The following is a 21,100-nucleotide window of genomic DNA, read 5'->3' as shown; positions in this document are numbered from 1 at the left end:
TGAGATATTTCAAATCCACCTTTTTTAGTGGTTCAAACCAATGAGATTTTAGGAAGTCCAAAACCACATTTAGATCCCACGGTGCCACTGGAGGCACCACAGGAGGCTGTATATGCAGCACTCCCTTAACAAAGGTCTGGACTTCAGGGACTGAAGCCAATTCTTTTTGAAAGAAAATCGACAGGGCCGAAATTTGAACCTTAATAGATCCCAATTTGAGACCCATTGACAATCCTGATTGCAGGAAATGTAGGAATCGACCCAGTTGAAATTCCTCCGTCGGAGCACTCCGATCTTCGCACCACGCAACATATTTTCGCCAAATTCGGTGATAATGTTGCACGGTTACTTCCTTCCTTGCTTTAATCAAAGTAGGAATGACTTCTTCCGGCATGCCTCTTTCCTTTAGGATCCGGCGTTCAACCGCCATGCCGTCAAACGCAGCCGCGGTAAGTCTTGAAACAGACAGGGACCCTGCTGAAGCAAGTCCCTCCTTAGAGGTAGAGGCCACGGATCTTCCGTGATCATCTCTTGAAGTTCCGGGTACCAAGTCCTCCTTGGCCAATCCGGAACCACTAGTATCGTTCTTACGCCTCTTTGCCGTATAATTCTCAATACTTTTGGTATGAGAGGCAGAGGAGGAAACACATACACCGACTGGTACACCCAAGGCGTTACCAGCGCGTCCACAGCTATTGCCTGCGGATCTCTTGACCTGGCGCAATACCTGTCCAGTTTTTTGTTGAGGCGAGACGCCATCATGTCCACCATTGGTCTTTCCCAACGGGTTACCAGCATGTGGAAGACTTCTGGATGAAGTCCCCACTCTCCCGGGTGAAGATCGTGTCTGCTGAGGAAGTCTGCTTCCCAGTTGTCCACTCCCGGGATGAACACTGCTGACAGTGCTATCACATGATTCTCTGCCCAGCGAAGAATCCTTGCAGCTTCTGCCATTGCCCTCCTGCTTCTTGTGCCGCCCTGTCTGTTCACATGGGCGACTGCCGTGATGTTGTCCGACTGGATCAATACCGGTTTTCCCTGAAGCAGAGGTTCTGCCTGGTTTAGAGCATTGTATATTGCTCTTAGTTCCAGAATGTTTATGTGAAGAGACGTTTCCAGGCTCGTCCATACTCCCTGGAAGTTTCTTCCTTGTGTGACTGCTCCCCAGCCTCTCAGGCTGGCGTCCGTGGTCACCAGGATCCAATCCTGTATGCCGAATCTGCGGCCCTCCAATAGATGAGCACTCTGCAACCACCACAGAAGAGACACCCTTGTCCTTGGAGACAGGGTTATCCGTAGGTGCATCTGAAGATGCGACCCTGACCATTTGTCCAACAGATCCCTTTGGAAAATTCTTGCGTGGAATCTGCCGAATGGAATCGCTTCGTAAGAAGCCACCATTTTTCCCAGGACTCTTGTGCATTGATGTACAGACACCTTTCCTGGTTTTAGGAGGTTCCTGACAAGCTCGGAGAACTCCTTGGCTTTTTCCTCCGGGAGAAAAACCTTTTTCTGAACCGTGTCCAGAATCATCCCTAGGAACAGCAGACGAGTTGTCGGCATTAACTGGGATTTTGGAATATTCAGAATCCACCCGTGCTGTTTTAGCACTTCTTGAGACAGTGCTAATCCCATCTCTAGCTGTTCTCTGGACCTCGCCCTTATTAGGAGATCGTCCAAGTATGGGATAATTAATACGCCTTTTCTTCGAAGAAGAATCATCATCTCGGCCATTACCTTTGTAAAGATCCGAGGTGCCGTGGACAATCCGAACGGCAGCGTCTGAAACTGATAGTGACAGTTTTGTACAACGAACCTGAGGTACCCCTGGTGTGAGGGGTAAATTGGAACGTGGAGATACGCATCCTTGATGTCCAAGGATACCATAAAGTCCCCCTCTTCCAGGTTCGCTATCACTGCTCTGAGTGACTCCATTTTGAACTTGAACTTCTTTATGTACAGGTTCAAGGACTTCAGATTTAGAATAGGCCTTACCGAGCCATCCGGCTTCGGTACCACAAAAAGAGTGGAATAATACCCCTTCCCTTGTTGCAGAAGAGGTACCTTGACTATCACCTGCTGAGAGTACAGCTTGTGAATGGCTTCCAACACCGTCTCCCTTTCGGAGGGGGACGTTGGTAAAGCAGACCTCAGGAAACGGCGAGGTGGATCTGTCTCTAATTCCAACCTGTATCCCTGAGATATTATCTGCAGGATCCAGGGATCTACTTGCGAGTGAGCCCACTGCGCGCTGTAATTTTTGAGACGACCGCCCACCGTCCCCGAGTCCGCTTGAGAAGCCCCAGCGTCATGCTGAGGCTTTTGTAGAAGCCGGGGAGGGCTTCTGATCCTGGGAAGGAGCTGCGTGTTGCTGTCTCTTCCCTCGACCTTTGCCTCGTGGCAAATATGAATAGCCCTTTGCTCTCTTATTTTTAAAGGAACGAAAGGGCTGCGGTTGAAAAGTCGGTGCCTTTTTCTGTTGGGGAGTGACTTGAGGTAGAAAGGTGGATTTCCCGGCTGTAGCCGTGGCCACCAAATCTGATAGACCGACTCCAAATAACTCCTCCCCCTTATACGGCAAAACTTCCATATGCCGTTTTGAATCCGCATCGCCTGTCCACTGTCGCGTCCATAAAGCTCTTCTGGCCGAAATGGACATAGCACTTACCCGTGATGCCAGTGTGCATATATCCCTCTGTGCATCACGCATATAAAGAAATGCATCCTTTATTTGTTCTAACGACAGTAAAATATTGTCCCTGTCCAGGGTATCAATATTTTCAATCAGGGATTCTGACCAAACTACCCCCGCACTGCCCATCCAGGCAGTTGCTACAGCTGGTCGTAGTATAACACCTGCATGTGTGTATATACTTTTTTGGATATTTTCCATCCTCCTATCTGATGGATCTTTAAGTGCGGCCGTCTCAGGAGAGGGTAACGCCACTTGTTTAGATAAGCGTGTTAGCGCCTTGTCCACCCTAGGAGGTGTTTCCCAGCGCTCCCTAACCTCTGGCGGGAAAGGGTATAATGCCAATAATTTCTTTGAAATTATCAGCTTTTTATCAGGGGCAACCCACGCTTCATTACACACGTCATTTAGTTCTTCTGATTCAGGAAAAACTATAGGTAGTTTTTTCATACCCCACATAATACCCTGTTTAGTGGTACCTGTAGTATCAGCTAAATGTAACGCCTCCTTCATTGCCAAAATCATATAACGTGTGGCCCTACTGGAAAATACGGTTGATTCGTCACCGTCACCACTGGAGTCATCGCCTGTGTCTGGGTCTGTGTCGACCGACTGAGGCAAAGGGCGTTTCACAGCCCCTGACGGTGTTTGAGTCGCCTGGACAGGCACTAATTGATTGTCCGGCCGTCTCATGTCGTCAAACGACTGCTTTAGCGTGTTGACACTATCCCGTAGTTCCATAAATAAAGGCATCCATTCTGGTGTCGACCCCCTAGGAGGTGACATCCCCATATTTGGCAATTGCTCCGCCTCCACACCAATATCGTCCTCATACATGTCGACACACACGTACCGACACACAGCAGACACACAGGGAATGCTCCTAATGAAGACAGGACCCACTAGCCCTTTGGGGAGACAGAGGGAGAGTTTGCCAGCACACACCAAAAGCGCTATATATATATCAGGGATAGCCTTATAATAAGTGCTCCCCTATAGCTGCTTTGTTATATAAAAATATCGCCATAAATTTGCCCCCCCTCTCTGTTTTACCCTGTTTCTGTAGTGCAGTGCAGGGGAGAGACCTGGGAGCCGTCCTGACCAGCGGAGCTGTGAGAGGAAATGGCGCCGTGTGCTGAGGAGATAGGCCCCGCCCCTTTTCCGGCGGGCTCGTCTCCCGCTATTTTGAGAAATCAGGCAGGGGTTAAATATCTCCATATAGCCTCTAGGGCTATATGTGAGGTATTTTTAGCCTTTATAGGTACTCATTTTGCCTCCCAGGGCGCCCCCCTCCCAGCGCCCTGCACCCTCAGTGACTGCCGTGTGAAGTGTGCTGAGAGGAAAATGGCGCACAGCTGCAGTGCTGTGCGCTACCTTTAGAAGACTGCAGGAGTCTTCAGCCGCCGATTCTGGACCTCTTCTGTCTTCAGCATCTGCAAGGGGGCCGGCGGCGCGGCTCCGGTGACCATCCAGGCTGTACCTGTGATTGTCCCTCTGGAGCTTGATGTCCAGTAGCCAAGAAGCCAATCCATCCTGCACGCAGGTGAGTTGACTCCTTCTCCCCTCAGTCCCTCGCTGCAGTGATCCTGTTGCCAGCAGGAATCACTGTAACATAAAAAACCTAGCTAAACTTTCTCTAAGCAGCTCTTTAGGAGAGCCACCTAGATTGCACCCTTCTCGGCCGGGCACAAAAATCTAACTGGAGTCTGGAGGAGGGTCATGGGGGGGAGGAGCCAGTGCACACCACCTGATCGGAAAAGCTTTACTTTTTGTGCCCTGTCTCCTGCGGAGCCGCTATTCCCCATGGTCCTTTCAGGAACCCCAGCATCCACTAGGACGATAGAGAAAGCAGGGCTGTGGACGCGCTGACGTCTCCTTGGCCTTGCTGGCTGGTCTGCCTGTTTCCTCCGATTTCATTGTTCCTAATGGTGCTCAAGCGAATCAGGTGGTCCAGGCAATTCTGATTGCCCTGGATTGGCCTCGGAGAGCATGGTACGCGGATCTTCTAGACATGTCCATGGCAGACCCTTGGCCTCTGCCAATGAGAAAGGATCTTCTACAACAAGGACTGCTAGTCTACCCGGACTTACGGCGACTTCGTTTGACGGCTTGGAAGTTGAGCGGAACACCCTAGCTCATAAGGGCCTTTCCAAAAAGGTTACTGCAACCAAGGTTTAGGCCAGGAAGCCTGTGACGTCAAAACACTATTATCATATCTGGAGGAGATATGTTTCCTGGTGCGAGGAACGCATACTTCCACCTGGGGCGGTTCTTACGATTCTTGCAGGCCGGTGTGGATAAGGGCTTACGTCTGGGTTCCGTTAAGGTCCAGATCTCAGCCCTCTAAATTTTCTTTCAGAGAAAATTGGCAACATTGCCAGAAGTCCAGACTTTCTTGCAAGTACTTCACATTCAACCTCCGTTTGTGCCGCATATTGGGATTTAAATGTAGAGTTGGAATTTCTTCAGTCTTCCTGGTTTGAGTCTCTGATGATGGTGGAAGGCAAGTTCCTCATGTGGAAAATTATGATGTTGCTGGCCCTGGCTTCTGCTAGATGCGTCTCGGAATTGGGGGCCCTGTCATGTAAAAGCCCCTATTTGGTTTTTCACAAGGACAGAGCTGGGCTCAGAAGTAGGCAGCAGTTCCTGACGAAGGTTGTATCTGCATTCCATTTGAATCAACAGATTGTGGTTCCGTAAAGTTCTGGGGCCCCTGCTCCTCCAAGGTCGTTAGATGCTGTGCGAGCCTTGAAGATCTACATCATGAGGACAGCTCGGATCAGGAAGACAGATTCTCTTTTTGTATTATATGATGCACAGAAAAAGGGCTGCCCTGCTTCTAAGCAGTCCATTGCTCGTTGGATTAGGAGGACTATCCAAGAGGCCTACGTGTCAGCAGCTTTACCTGTTCCAGTCTCTGAAGGCCCACTCTACGAGTTCGGTGGGCCTTGCATGTGGAGTCTCGGCCTTGCAACTATGCAGAGCGGCGGTATATAAGCAAGAAGCATTCACTTGTAAACACATATGCACTGCAGCATAATAGGAACTCCAGCAAGCACTTAAGGTACAGTCAGCACTGCACTTAAATATTAGTACCTCTCCCTGTTGCTGAGATATTTATAGTTGTCTCCGGGATCACGCTGCTGAACAGTGTCCAGTTTCTTGCACCTTAGCCCTGGGGTAACTGCATAAACCAATGGACCGGCCGGCTCCACACTAATGCAAAATGAGCAGGTGAATGCTGCAATGGAGTAGTCCTGTCCTCTACAATAAGTGCAGTGCTGACTGTACCTTAAGTGCTTGCTGAAGTTCCCATTATGATGTAGTGCATAATAAGATTTTACTTACCGATAAATCTATTTCTCGTAGTCCGTAGTGGATGCTGGGACTCCGTCAGGACCATGGGGATTAGCGGCTCCGCAGTAGACAGGGCACAAAAATAAAGCTTTAGGATCAGGTGGTGTGCACTGGCTCCTCCCCCTATGACCCTCCTCCAAGCCTCAGTTAGGATACTGTGCCCGGACGAGCGTACACAATAAGGAAGGATTTTGAATCCCGGGTAAGACTCATACCAGCCACACCAATCACACCGTACAACTTGTGATCTGAACCCAGTTAACAGTATGATAAACGTAGGAGCCTCTGAACAGACGGCTCACAACAATAACAACCCGATTTTTTTGTAACAATAACTATGTACAAGTATTGCAGACAATCCGCACTTGGGATGGGCGCCCAGCATCCACTACGGACTACGAGAAATAGATTTATCGGTAAGTAAAATCTTATTTTCTCTGACGTCCTAGTGGATGCTGGGACTCCGTCAGGACCATGGGGATTATACCAAAGCTCCCAAACGGGCGGGAGAGTGTGGATGACTCTGCAGCACCGAATGAGAGAACTCCAGGTCCTCTTTAGCCAGGGTATCAAATTTGTAGAATTTTACAAACGTGTTCTCCCCCGACCACGTAGCTGCTCGGCAGAGTTGTAATGCCGAGACCCCTCGGGCAGCCGCCCAGGATGAGCCCACCTTCCTTGGAATGGGCCTTGACAGATTTAGGCTGTGGCAGGCCTGCCACAGAATGTGCAAGTTGAATTGTGCTACAAATCCAACGAGCAATCGTCTGCTTAGAAGCAGGAGCACCCAGCTTGTTGGGTGCATACAGTATAAACAGCGAGTCAGATTTTCTGACTCCAGCCGTCCTTGAAATATATATTCTCAATGCCCGGACAACGTCCAGCAACTTGGAATCCTCCAAATCGCTAGTAGCCGCAGGCACCACAATAGGCTGGTTCAGATGAAACGCTGACACCACCTTAGGCAGAAACTGAGGACGCGTCCGCAGTTCTGCCCTGTCCGAATGGAAAATCAGATATGGGCTTTTATACGATAAAGCCGCCAATTCTGATACTCTCCTGGCTGAAGCCAGGGCCAGTAGCATGGTTACTTTCCACGTAAGATATTTCAAATCCACCGATTTGAGTGGCTCAAACCAATGGGATTTGAGAAAATCCAAAACTACATTAAGGTCCCACGGAGCCACTGGGGGCACAACCGGGGGCTGTATATGTAGTACTCCTTTAACAAAAGTCTGGACTTCAGGAACTGAAGCCAATTCTTTCTGGAAGAAAATCGACAGGGCCGAAATTTGAACCTTAATGGACCCCAATTTGAGGCCCATAGACAATCCTGTTTGCAGGAAATGTAGGAATCGACCCAGTTGAAATTCCTCCGTGGGGGCCTTCCTGGCCTCACACCACGCAACATATTTTCTCCAAATGCGGTGATAATGTTGTGCAGTCACCTCCTTCCTGGCTTTAACCAGTGTAGGAATGACCTCTTCCGGAATGCCTTTTTCCCTTAGAATTCGGCGTTCAACCGCCACGCCGTCAAACGCAGCCGCGGTAAGTCTTGGAATAGACACGGTCCCTGCTGAATCAGGTCCCGTCTTAGAGGTAGAGGCCACGGATTTTCCGTGAGCATCTCCTGAAGTTCCGGGTACCAAGTTCTTCTTGGCCAATCCGGAGCCACGAGTATCGTTCTTACTCCCCTTTGCCGTATAATTCTCAGTACTTTGGGTATGAGAGGCAGAGGAGGAAACACATACACTGACTGGAACACCCACGGTGTTACCAGAGCGTCCACAGCTATTGCCTGAGGGTCTCTTGACCTGGCACAATACCTGTCCAGCTTTTTGTTGAGGCGAGACGCCATCATATCCACCTTTGGTTTTTCCCAACAGTTCACAATCATGTGGAAGACTTCTGGATGAAGTCCCCACTCTCCCGGGTGTAGATCGTGTCTGCTGAGGAAGTCTGCTTCCCAGTTGTCCACTCCCGGAATGAACACTGCTGACAGTGCTATCACATGATCTTCCGCCCAGCGAAGAATCCTTGCAGCTTCTGCCATTGCTCTCCTGCTTCTTGTGCCGCCCTGTCTGTTTACGTGGGCGACTGCCGTGATGTTGTCCGACTGGATCAACACCGGCTGACCCTGAAGCAGGGGTTTTGCCAGGCTTAGAGCATTGTAAATCGCTCTTAGCTCCAGTATATTTATGTGAAGAGACATCTCCAGGCTTGACCATACTCCCTGGAAGTTTCTTCCCTGTGTGACCGCTCCCCAGCCTCTCAGACTGGCATCCGTGGTCACCAGGACCCAGTCCTGTATGCCGAATCTGCGGCCCCCTAACAGATGAGCACTCTGCAACCACCACAGAAGAGACACCCTTGTCCGTGGCGATAAGGTTATCCGCTGATGCATCTGCAGATGCGATCCGGACCATTTGTCCAGCAGATCCCACTGAAAAGTTCGTGCGTGGAATCTGCCGAATGGGATTGCTTCGTAAGAAGCCACCATCTTTCCCAGGACTCTTGTGCATTGATGCACAGACACTTTTCCTGGTTTTAGGAGGTTCCTGACAAGTTCGGATAACTCCTTGGCTTTCTCCTCTGGAAGAAACACCTTTTTCTGAACCGTGTCCAGAATCATTCCCAGGAACAGCAGACGTGTTGTCGGGGTCAACTGAGATTTTGGAAAATTCAGAATCCACCCGTGTTGTTGCAGCACTACTTGTGTGAAGGGCAAATTGGGACATGCAGGTAAGCATCTTTTATGTCCAGGGACACCATAAAGTCCCCTTCTTTCAGATTCGCTATCACTGCTCTGAGTGATTCCATCTTGAACTTGAATTTTTGTATGTACAGGTTCAAAGATTTCAGATTTAGAATAGGTCTTACCGAGCCGTCCGGCTTCGGTACCACAAATAGCGTGGAGTAATACCCCTTTCCCTGTTGTAGGAGGGGTACCTTGACTATCACCTGCTGAGAAAACAGCTTGTGAATGGCTTCCAATACCGTCGCCCTGTCTGAGGGAGACATTGGCAAAGCAGACTTTAGGAACCGGCGAGGGGGAGACTTCTCGAATTCCAACCTGTAACCCTGAGATACTATCTGCAGGATCCAGGGGTCCACCTGTGAGCAAGCCCACTGCGCGCTGAAATTCTTGAGTCGACCCCCCACCGTTCCTGAGTCCGCTTGTAAAGCCCCAGCGTCATGCTGAGGGCTTTGCAGAACCCGGGGAGGGCTTCTGTTCCTGGGAAGGAGCTGCTTGCTGCCCTCTCTTACCCTTTCCTCTGCCTCGGGGCAGATATGACTGTCCTTTTGCCCGCTTGTTCTTATAGGACCGAAAGGACTGCGGCTGAAAAGACGGTGTCTTTTTCTGTTGGGAGGGGGTCTGAGGTAAAAAGGTGGATTTCCCGGCAGTTGCCGTGGCCACCAGATCCGATAGACCGACGCCAAATAATTCCTCCCCTTTATACGGCAATACTTCCATATGCCGTTTGGAATCCGCATCACCTGACCACTGTCGTGTCCATAAACTTCTTCTGGCAGATATGGACATCGCACTTACTCTCGATGCCAGAGTGCAAATATCCCTCTGAGCATCTCGCATATAAAGAAAAGCATCCTTTAATTGCTCTAAAGTCAGTAAAATACTGTCCCTATCCAGGGTATCAATATTTTCAGTCAGGGAATCCGACCAGACCACCCCAGCACTGCACATCCAGGCTGAGGCGATGGCTGGTCGCAGTATAACACCAGTATGTGTGTATATACTTTTTAGTGTAGTTTCCAGCCTCCTATCAGCTGGATCCTTGAGGGCGGCCGTATCAGGAGACGGTAACGCCACTTGTTTTGATAAGCGTGTGAGCGCCTTATCCACCTTAGGAGGTGTTTCCCAGCGCGCCCTAACCTCTGGCGGGAAAGGGTATAATGCCAATAACTTTTTTGAAATTAGCACTTTTCTATCTGGGTTAACCCACGCTTCATCACATACATCATTCAATTCCTCTGATTCAGGAAAAACTACAGGTAGTTTTTTCACCCCCCACATAATACCCCTTTTTGTGGTACTTGTAGTATCAGAGATATGCAAAGCCTCCTTCATTGCCGTGATCATATAACGTGTGGCCCTACTGGAAAATACGTTTGTTTCTTCACCGTCGACACTAGATTCAGTGTCCGTGTCTGGGTCTGTGTCGACCGACTGAGGTAAAGGGCGTTTTACAGCCCCTGACGGTGTCTGAGACGCCTGGGCAGGTACTAACTGGTTTGCCGGCCGTCTCATGTCGTCAACTGATTTTTGTAATGTGCTGACATTATCACGTAATTCCATAAACAAAGCCATCCATTCCGGTGTCGACTCCCTGGGGGGTGACATCACCATTACCGGCAATTGCTCTGCCTCCACACCAACATCGTCCTCATACATGTCGACACACCCGTACCGACACACAGCAGACACACAGGGAATGCTCTATTGAAGACAGGACCCCACTAGCCCTTAGGGGAGACAGAGGGAGAGTTTGCCAGCACACACCCAAGCGCTATAATATATATGGGAACAACCCTATATAAGTGTTGTATCCTTATAGCAGCTTAAAAATAGTAATATCGCCAAAAAAAGTGCCCCCCCTCTCTGTTTTACCCTGTTTCTGTAGTGCAGTGCAGGGGAGAGTCCTGGGAGCCTTCCTCACAGCGGAGCTGAGCAGGAAAATGGCGCTGTGTGCTGAGGAGAATAAGCCCTGCCCCCTATTTCGGCGGGCTCTTCTCCGGAGTTTGTGAGATCTGGCAGGGGTTAAATACATCCATATAGCCTCAAGGGCTATATGTGATGTATTTTTAGCCATAAAAAGGTATTATACATTGCTGCCCAGGGCACCCCCCCCAGCGCCCTGCACCCTCAGTGACCGCTGTGTGAAGTGTGCTGACAACAATGGCGCACAGCTGCAGTGCTGTGCGCTACCTCAGGAAGACTGAAAAGTCTTCTGCCGCCTGCTTCTGGACCTCTTCCATCTTCGGCATCTGCAAGGGGGGTCGGCGGCGCGGCTCCGGGACCGGACTCCATGGCTGGGCCTGTGTTCGATCCCTCTGGAGCTAATGGTGTCCAGTAGCCTAAGAAGCCAATCCATCCTGCACGCAGGTGAGTTGACTTCTCTCCCCTAAGTCCCTCGATGCAGTGAGCCTGTTGCCAGCAGGACTCACTGAAAATAAAAAACCTAAAAACTTTTTCTAAGCAGCTCTTTAGGAGAGCCACCTAGATTGCACCCTGCTCGGACGGGCACAAAAACCTAACTGAGGCTTGGAGGAGGGTCATAGGGGGAGGAGCCAGTGCACACCACCTGATCCTAAAGCTTTATTTTTGTGCCCTGTCTCCTGCGGAGCCGCTAATCCCCATGGTCCTGACGGAGTCCCAGCATCCACTAGGACGTCAGAGAAATGTGTTTACAAGTGAATGCTTTTTGCTTATATAGCTATTAATTCTTTGGAATGAACTGCTTGCTGGAGTTCTAAGTGGGCTGCATTGCTTATGTGCATACAAGTGAATGTTAACGGCTTATAAAGCTACCAATTTTCTGGAATGAACTGCTTACTAAAGCCAGAGATGCTGATTAATTCATACTAACTTCTACTAACGATTCAAGTCTGTACTGGACTCTTTATACTAAATTGCATGTTTTGTGTGCTTTTAAAACTCACAACTAATGAATATCTAAGGAAAGCGTTTTAATTTAGGAAGGATATGCATGCTGAATTTATCCACCTGGGATATATCTCTGTTAGAAATATATCCCAAAAGGGATTGAGGTTTAATTCAATATAATCTTCTTATTTTTGCAATTGATGAACACATTTGTAGGTTTAGGTGTTATTAGAACATCAGAAATGTCATAAACATTGTATGTTAATGTTTTGTTAAATTCAATACTGGCCGGTATCCATTTTTTATTGTATATGTGTAAATATTTACATATTTTCTTTTTATAAAGACATCAAAGTAAGTAGCGCTGTCTCATTTCTTATTTGGTTATGCCGAGCGGCTACCTGGTCGGGGAAGAACACCTTTGTAACGTTCTACAAACTGGCCCATGATGATACCCAGTTTGGGCAGGCGGTGCTGCAAACGTCTACGCACATTCCCGTCCGTTATGGAAGCTTTGGGACATCCCCATCGTATTAAGTGAACCCCAGAATCCCTTATGAATGTTAGAGAAAACTGGATTTTAATACCTACCGGTAAATCCCTTTCTCGTAATCCATAAGGGATACTGGGCACCCGCCTCAGTTCGTTGACTTGTCTGCAGGTTCTTGTTAAGGTTTCCTGTTCCGCTTTGCTGTTTTGTTACCAGCCGTTGCTAGTCATTTCTGTTTTGGTGTGCTGGTGTATGAATCTCACCACTCATTGGGGGTCATTCCGAGTTGATCGCTCGCTAGCTACTTTTTACAGCCGTGCGAACACATAGTCGCCACCCACTGGGGAGTGTATTTTAGCTTTGCAAGTGTGCAAACGCCTATGCAGCCGAGCAATACAAAAACAGTTTGTGCGGTTTCTGAGTAGTACTGAACTTACTCAGCCGCTGTGATCACTTCAGTCTGTCCGGTCCCGGAATTGACGTCAGACACCCACCCTGCAAACGCTTGGACACACCTGCGTTTTTCTAAACCACTCCCTGAAAACGGTCAGTTGACACCCATAAACACCTTCATCCTGTCAATCTTCTTGCGATCTGCTGTGCGAATGGATTCTTCGTTAAAGCCATCTGTCCAGCAACGATCTGCTTTGTACCCGTACGACGCGCGTGCATACGAAGGCACAGTAGAGACCTGATCACTGCGAAAAACAGCAGCGTGCGATCTTGTCGGAATGACCCCCATTGTTGTTATGTTCTCTCTCCTTCGGGCACAGTTTTTACCTATACTGGCTGTAGGAGGGGGCATAGAGGGGAGGAGCCTGCACACCCAGTTAAAGAAATTTAAAAAGTGCACTGGCTCCTTTGGACCCCTTCTATACCCACTGTATTAAGTGAACCCCATTATCCCTTATGTACTACGAGAAAGGGATTTACGGGTAGGTATTAAAATCCCGTTACTGGAAAATGAGCTGTAATAAAGAGACAATAAGTTACTTCTCCACAGATATTTATATATTAAACCCCAGTGGCAAAACACTTACAATGCCAAATAAGAACAAACGCCACGAGCCCTTTCTTGAAGATTGGATTGATCAAGCCCATCAATATTCCAGCTTAGGAAGGAAAAATGGCTCTCATCTTCTTGGTTCAATGGAATGAGACTACTGTCAACAGGTGCTTGTCTGATGACTGCATCATTAGTCAGGTCAATGCTAAATTAAGAAACATGAACATTATGTTCATTCTTTTGTATATAACATCATTGCATCATAGTATTTTATAATAGGTAGACAAACAAACATAACTGAAGAGAGTTGATAGATATGAACTAGACACCGGCTCACTAACATACAATCTCAAGGTAACCCTTAACAGATATGGAATAATTTCTATATCAGCACTGTGCAATTCTTTAACTGTGATATAACTAGGCATACCCTTGTGTAAGAACATACCAATCTGATATCTGTACAGATCACTGTCATCACCTAGTACTATGCTAGCTAATGACTTAAGCTGGGTACACACCTAAACATTTATCTGTCTCATGGGAACAAATATCTGGTAATGTATGGGAGCAAGTGACAATCAACCATTAGCTCCCCTACGCTGGAAAAACAATTGATTTAACATATTTTTCCAAACAAACTGTTTTAAACAATTTAAACAACCATTGTCTTTTTATGCAGCATTTGGGAGCAAATGGCTGATTGTTGGGCCTAATTCAGAACTGATCGCTGTGCTGCAAACTGCACTGTCCTGCAATCAGCAAGTCGTCGCCCAGGGCGAATGCATGTGTACGCTGTGCGAAAATGACCCTCAGTCAGCGGACAGCTGCAAAACCATTTGCATCACACTCACCATCAAATGTTTCCCCCCCCCATTATGTGCAGTCTGTACGTAGCTCAATACTTACTCCTTCAGTGCGAAAAAATCAGGCTGATCGGGTCCGGAGCCGACGTCACACACCCTCCCTGAAAACGCTTGGGAATGCCTGCTTTTTCCAGACACTCCCAGAAAACGGCTAGTTACCACCCACAAACGTCCTCTTCCTGCCAACCACTTTGCGAACAGCCGTGCAATCGATATTTTCGCGCCATCCTGTCGCTGTTTTGTGACTAGCGTGCGTATTGCGGTGCACAGCAGCAACCAGGTTTGAATCAGGCCCGTTATTTGCTCACACTCATTACCATATTTTTCTTCCCACCAGACAGAAATGTTTAGGTGTGTTCCCAGCTTTAGACTTAGGGGGATATTCAATTACCTGCACCAACTGCGGGTGTAAAAGTATCGCCGGGGAGGGGGGCACCATCTATTTGGCCCCGATAAGCCAGCATGTGCCCCGGCTCTACAGGTAAAGCAACTTCCCTGAAAACAGCACGTTTTCACCCGAAAACACACAGGTTTCACTGAACCTGCGTGTTTTCGGGTGAAAAAAAAAAAAAAATAGCATTTTAATACCTACTGGTAAATCATTTTCTCGTAGTCCATAAGGGATATTGGGGGAAACTAGTACAATGGGGTATAGACGGGGTCCAAAGGAGCCAGTGCACTTCGCACAGGCAGTTATAGGTAAAAACATTCCTGAAGGAGAAAGGACATACAGTATATGAAAGAAGGAATACGATAACAAAAGGTGGTAAGATTTACGACCAGCACACCACAAACATATAACAACCAGCAACGGCTGTCAACAACAGCAGCTGAACAGGTAACTAAAGAACAAGAACCTGAGGCGGGCGCCCAATATCCTTTATGGACTACGAGAAAAAGATTTACCAGTAGGAATTAAAATCCTATTTTCTCTAGCATCCATAAGGGATATTGGGGGAAAGTAGGATTAATTACCTACCAGTAAATCCTTTTCTCGTAGTCCGCAGGGGATGCTGGGGTCCACATTGGTACCATGGGTATAGACGGGTCCCTTGGGAGCCATGGGCACTTTAAGAGTTTAATAGTGTGGAGCCAGTGCACACCCATACCTAAATTCTTTCTTAAAGTGCCCATGTCTCCTGCGGAGCCAGTCTATCCCCATGGTCCTTATGGAGTTCCCAGCATCCTCTAGGACGTAAGAGAAAATAAAAGATTTAAATGAAATTGAAGAAAACTCTCTGGAGCTGCAGAGATGTGCATCCTCTCCTGAGGGCACTTTTTTTCTAAACTGCCTGTGGGAGGGGGCATAGAGGGGAGGAGCCAGCACACCCAGTTGAAAAAATTTAAAGTGCACTGGCTCCCGTGGACCAAGTCTATTTTGTACTAGTTTCTCCTAATATCCCTTATGGATGCTAGAGAAAGAGGTTTTTTCAGGTGAAAAAAAAACACCAAAGCTTCATCGGCGGGAATTGAATATCCCCCTTAGTCTTCCATGTGATACCAGCAGGACACAAAATATAGTAGCTTTGCCAATCTAAATAGAAGTCTCAAAATATTTAATTAGTATTTTATGAATAGAGTGCTGGAATGTTTTTAGCTATTTCAGGCACTTAATTCAGTTGAGTGACAGTAGGGGCAGATTCAATTGAAGGCTATTGACTGTTTGTAATGCGTGTTTATCTTCCTGTTATGCTAGGCTGACTCTGCATGCTCCTCCGTAGACTACCAGCAAAATTAGCTTCTCAGTTAATTTATAGAAGCACATTTAACTGGATCTGCACCCTGGACTTTTATGTACAATACCTCCAGAACAGTAGGTTTATGCCACTATGTTTGTATTGCCACTCCTGCTTGTCTGACAGTTTCATCCTATGCCAGTCTAGGTACATTATTTAAAGGCCAGTACTCACCGGCCGATGTGGGAGAGATGTGTGCTGAGCGAACCGCTCAGCACACATCTCTTCCCCCGCTCAGCACAGCGCGATGTGTGCTGAGCGTGCAGGGGGAGCTCATTTCACCCAGCGGGTGAAGTGAGCGACCCGCTAGATAGCGATACTATGAGGGGTACACACGGATAGATCACTGCTTAAAATCTAAGCAATCTAGTCAGATTGCTTAGATTTTAAGCAGCGATCGCTCCGTGAGTACCCCCCTTAAGGGGAAGACATACAGCCAGAATAATTCACCTGGGAATGATTTTTTTTTTAAACGGAAAAAAAAAAAAAAAAAGATAAAAAAAAGAAAACATAACACACTGGGAATAATGGAGAAACTGTTCTCACACCATTTAAAACCTTCCCAAAAAATATGCCATGTTTTAAAGTCATCAGCTTTTTGTTTTGTGTCCCTGGAAACTTACTGTGCTGAAAACTTCTCACTGTGATAAGTGAGATTTCAACACAAAGGTTAATTGTGTTCACCTTACCATGTACTGGAAGACATTGCTTGTTCTTCAGATGGGTGTGTCGCATTAGTTAAAGGTTGCTCCTGTGGAAGACTCTCCACCTCTGGTTCAAAGTATGAGTTGACAGCCCTCTGTAACCAGCAAAATATACTTTAAAGATAAAACAAACAAAAATAAAACAAAAGCAAAATAAAACCCTGATAATTTAAAATATATAGGGAAATAATCACTATTCCCATGAACAATTTTAGATTTTATGGCTACAGAAACACTGCAATTAATGATTACGTTTAGAGTTATACATTATTTCAACCCCATTGGGTATCACATTAACTAGAACAAATGCCCATTGTGCTCAAAGAATTTGGGCCTGGTTTAGAGTAACACACAAGTAGGAAGCATTGAGTGATTGGAAACATATCAGGATCATCAACTGCATTATGATTTGGCTGCACAAACTGTAGTGTTCCCAGTCCCTAACATTTACTTGTGAATAGAGCCATCACTATTAGTTTAGCTGTGCCCACATGTGTGTGCTAGGCTGCATGGTGAAACACCACTAAAGAGTATTATCAGGAGAGGGTAGCCTGAGGCTTTATAGAGCCTGGAGGAGCACATGTACCATCCGATTATCTGCACTGGCACAGCATGGAGGGGCACATGTACCATCTGATTATCTGCACTGGCACAGCATGGAGGGGGACATGTACCATCCCATTATCTGCACTGGCACAGCATGGAGGGGCACATGCACCATCTGAATATCTGCACTGGCACAGCACGGAGTGGCACATGTGCCATCCCATTACCTGCACTGTCACAGCATGGAGGGGCACATGTACCATCCCATTACCTGCACTGGCACAGCATGGAGGGGCACATGTACCATCCGATTATCTGCACTGGCACAGCATGGAGGGGCACATGTACCATCCCATTATCTGCACTGGCACAGCATGGAGGGGCACATGCACCATCTGAATATCTGCACTGGCACAGCACGGAGTGGCACATGTGCCATCCCATTACCTGCACTGTCACAGCATGGAGGGGCACATGTACCATCCCATTACCTGCACTGGCACAGCATGGAGGGGCACATGTACCATCCGATTATCTGCACTGGCACACATGGAGGGGCACATGCACCATCTGAATATCTGCACTGGCACAGCACGGAGTGGCACATGTACCATCCCATTACCTGCACTGGTACAGCATGGAGGGGCACATGTACCATCCGATTATCTGCACTGGCACAGCATGGAGGGACACATGCACCATCTGAATATCTGCACTGGCACAGCACGGAGTGGCACATGTACCATCCCATTACCTGCACTGGTACAGCATGGAGGGGCACATGTACCATCTGATTATCTGCACTGGCATAGCATGGAGGGGCACATGTACCATCCCATTACCTGCACTGGTACAGCATGGAGGGGCACACGTACCATTCCATTATTACCTGCACTGGCACAGCATGGAGGGGCACATGTACCATCCCATTACCTGCACTGTCACAGCATGGAGGGGCACATGTACCATCACATTACATGCCCTGGTACAGCATGCAGGGGCACACGTACCCAGTAGCGGATCTTGCCACGGGCAAGCAGGACTTTTGCCCGAGGCGCCGCCTTCCGGAGGGCGCCGGCGCCATCCGGAGGGCGCCGACGCCATCAGGAGGGCGCCGCACCATGGCAAGATCCGCTGCTGATGTGCCGTGCGCCCCCCGCTGCCCGCTGTCCCCCGCCGCTGTCCCCCGCCGTGAAGGGTACTAGACGCATAGCGTCTAGTTTCCCTTCTTGGAGAGGACGTTTACTGTGCGGTGCGCGATGACGTCATCGCGCACTGCACAGCAAAGGTCCTCTCCACGAAGGGAACTAGACATGAAGCGTCTAGTTCCCCTTCGTGGAGAGGACCTTTGCTGTGCGGTGCGCGATGACGTCATCGCGCACCGCACATCTTTCATCGGCGCTACTACTGTACAGGGGGCGTAAGTGACAACGCCCCCTGTATGAAGCCACGCCCCCATCGCCTGCCCGGTGCGCTCAAAACCCTGGAGCCGGCCCTGCACGTACCATCCCATTACCTGCACTGGTACAGCATGCAGGGGCACATATACCATCTGATTATCTGCACTGGCACAGCATGGAGGGGCACATGTACCATCTGATTATCTGCACTGGCACAGAATGGAGGGGCACATGTACCATTCCATTATTACCTGCACTGTCACAGCATGGAGGGGCACATGTACCATCCGATTAACTGCATTGGCACAGCAAGGAGGGGCACATGTGCCATCCCTTTACCTGCCCTGGTACAGCATGTACGGGCACATGTACCATCTAATTATTTGCACTAGCACAGCATGGAGGGGCACATGTACCATCCCATTACCTGCCCTGGTACAGCATGCAGGGGCACATGTACCATCTAATTATCTGCACTGGCACAGCATGGAGGGGATCATAGAAAAATTGGAGGTTCTATATGGGACATATGAACTGCTTTCATACTAATTTTGCTTAGGGGCTGTGGATAAAACAGCCGTCATTCCATAGCAAACCGCCATAATTCCGTATTATGTGACATGTATAGTAGGCTATTGATGTAGGCAGACGCATGTGGAAAAGGATTAGTGTGTGCGCTTACGGGGATCATAAAAAAATTGTGGCTTTTATTTGGGACATATGCATTGGTTTATTGCCAATTTTGCTTAGGTCGGTGGATAAAACAGCCGTCATTACATAGTAAACTGCCGTCATTCTGGATTTCTACTATGTGACATTACCTTAGGAAGAAGTGTGCTGAAGATATAGTTCATAAGTTTAAGATTTTTTTAAATGTACATAAATGTTCAATCTGCTCCCATTATAGTCAATTGGCATTCCATTTATGCAGACCAGAGTGTCATTCCTTTTAGTATGTCCCGCACGGGATCCGGTCTGAAGATCGACAGTGTCTAGGTCGACAATGTTTAGGTCGACCATTGTCGACCTAGATACTGTCGATAAAACGAACCACACCCGTCCCGCACATGTACCATCCCATTACCTGCACTGGCACAGCACGCAGGGGCACATGTACCATCCCATTATCTGCACTGGCACAGCACGCAGGGGCACATATACCATCCCATTATCTGCACTGGCACAGCATGCAGGGGCACATATACCATCCCATTACCTGCACTGGCACAGCATGCAGGGGCTCATGTACCATCCCATTACCTGCACTGGCACAGCATGCAGGGGCACATATACCATCCCATTACCTGCACTGGCACAGCATGCAGGGGCTCATATACCATCCCATTACCTGCACTGGCACAGCATGCAGGGGCACATATACCATCCCATTACCTGCACTGGCACAGCATGCAGGGGCACATATACCATCCCATTACCTGCACTGGCACAGCATGCAGGGGCACATATACCATCCCATTACCTGCACTGGCACAGCATGCAGGGGCACATATACCATCCCATTACCTGCACTGGCACAGCATGCAGGGGCACATGTACCATAACAGTTTCTGCACTTTGCACCCTGCCACAGACAGGCGCTTACTTCTAGCTCCCAGTCGTTCTCCGCAAGGTAACACTGCGCCACGGCCAGGTCACAGCCGGCGATACTGGCAAACTCCGCACACCTCTGTTCCCTCTCGCTGATCAGCGCGCTATCGCTATTTCCCGGCTCCAGCGCCGCTTTTTCTCTGTCCCCCTCCATCCCATGCCCGGCCCGCCCCCGGACCACTCAGTGCACTACAGAGGCCACACTCATGACACAGCAGCTAGCTACGCCCACCTGAGCCCCTGCAGCTATAGCGTCATCGCCCGCAGGAGATCCGCCCAATCACTCGCCGCTACCGCACACCGCTCTCCGCTTATTTGCTGAACTGAGAATGTATATGAAGCGCGATATTTATTTACAGCGCTCCGGCCAATCACCAGTTAGAAGATGAGCACGGGCTGTGTCATGTGATGCGCTGCCGCTGGGATGGCGGAAGCGGACGTGTTCTAAATCGGAGTTGGAGAAGGGACCTTCTGGCGTCACCAGGGGGAGGAGCTACGGGCGAACAGGGTACCCGAAAAGGTTGTGTCTATGTTGCCTTCGTGCTAAGGACCTGGACGTGACAAAACGAGAGGGCAGGAGAGAACTTCCGCCCTTTCAGCACCTAAATGTCTTCTTCGTTCTCCGTTCGTTTGGTGGAATTTTTTTTTTCTGTACAGCATTGGACCCTCGTGGGCTCGCAGGAGCTAGGCCAGCGGGACAGTTGCTCTACTATCCCCGCCACCAACTATTACCTTTAGCCACCGAGCCCGAAGCGTGACGAGCGAAGCGAGCCCGCGAGGGTACTTTTCGGGTACCCTGTTCGGCCGAAGCTCCTCCCCCTGGTGACATGTCTCCTCCCCTAGGTACGTCACAAGGTCCCTTCTCCCACTCCGATATAGAACCAACCATGAAGGTAATCTAGACGAGGCAACATAGACACAACCCTACCACTTGGGTCTACTTTCCCTTCGTGGAGAGGACCTTTCCCATAACCCCCTGGGTCCATGTCACAAACTATTTGGAATAGTAATGTGTGGCGAACGAAGTGATACACCGAGCCCGAAGCGTGGCGAGCGAAATGAGCCCGCA

General features: G+C 48.7%; 1 protein-coding gene across 4 annotated transcripts in view; it reads right to left on the bottom strand.

Moving 5' to 3' along the window:
• The window catches only part of TDP2 (tyrosyl-DNA phosphodiesterase 2), a 42,820-nt gene extending 22,588 nt beyond the window's left edge, over positions 1–20,232 (bottom strand). Inside the window, exons 1-3 of one of the 4 annotated variants that reach the window (XM_063923262.1) lie at positions 20,027–20,232; positions 16,463–16,572; positions 13,206–13,376 (exon numbers count right to left, since the gene is read on the bottom strand). In XM_063923262.1, coding sequence (XP_063779332.1) covers positions 13,206–13,376; positions 16,463–16,572; positions 20,027–20,185 — 440 coding nt within the window. In that variant the 5' untranslated portion in view covers positions 20,186–20,232. Of the gene's footprint in view, positions 1–13,205; positions 13,377–16,462; positions 16,592–19,947 lie in introns of all 4 variants that reach the window. The other 3 variants (XM_063923265.1, XM_063923263.1, XM_063923266.1) reach the window with 3 other exon arrangements.
• Positions 20,233–21,100: the final 868 nt, after the last annotated feature.

Source organism: Pseudophryne corroboree, chromosome 5 (assembly GCF_028390025.1).
Source record: "Pseudophryne corroboree isolate aPseCor3 chromosome 5, aPseCor3.hap2, whole genome shotgun sequence".
NCBI classification, from domain to species: domain Eukaryota; kingdom Metazoa; phylum Chordata; class Amphibia; order Anura; family Myobatrachidae; genus Pseudophryne; species Pseudophryne corroboree.
Note: the sequence above shows the minus strand (reverse complement) of the source record. Positions and strands in the feature narration are given on the sequence as shown.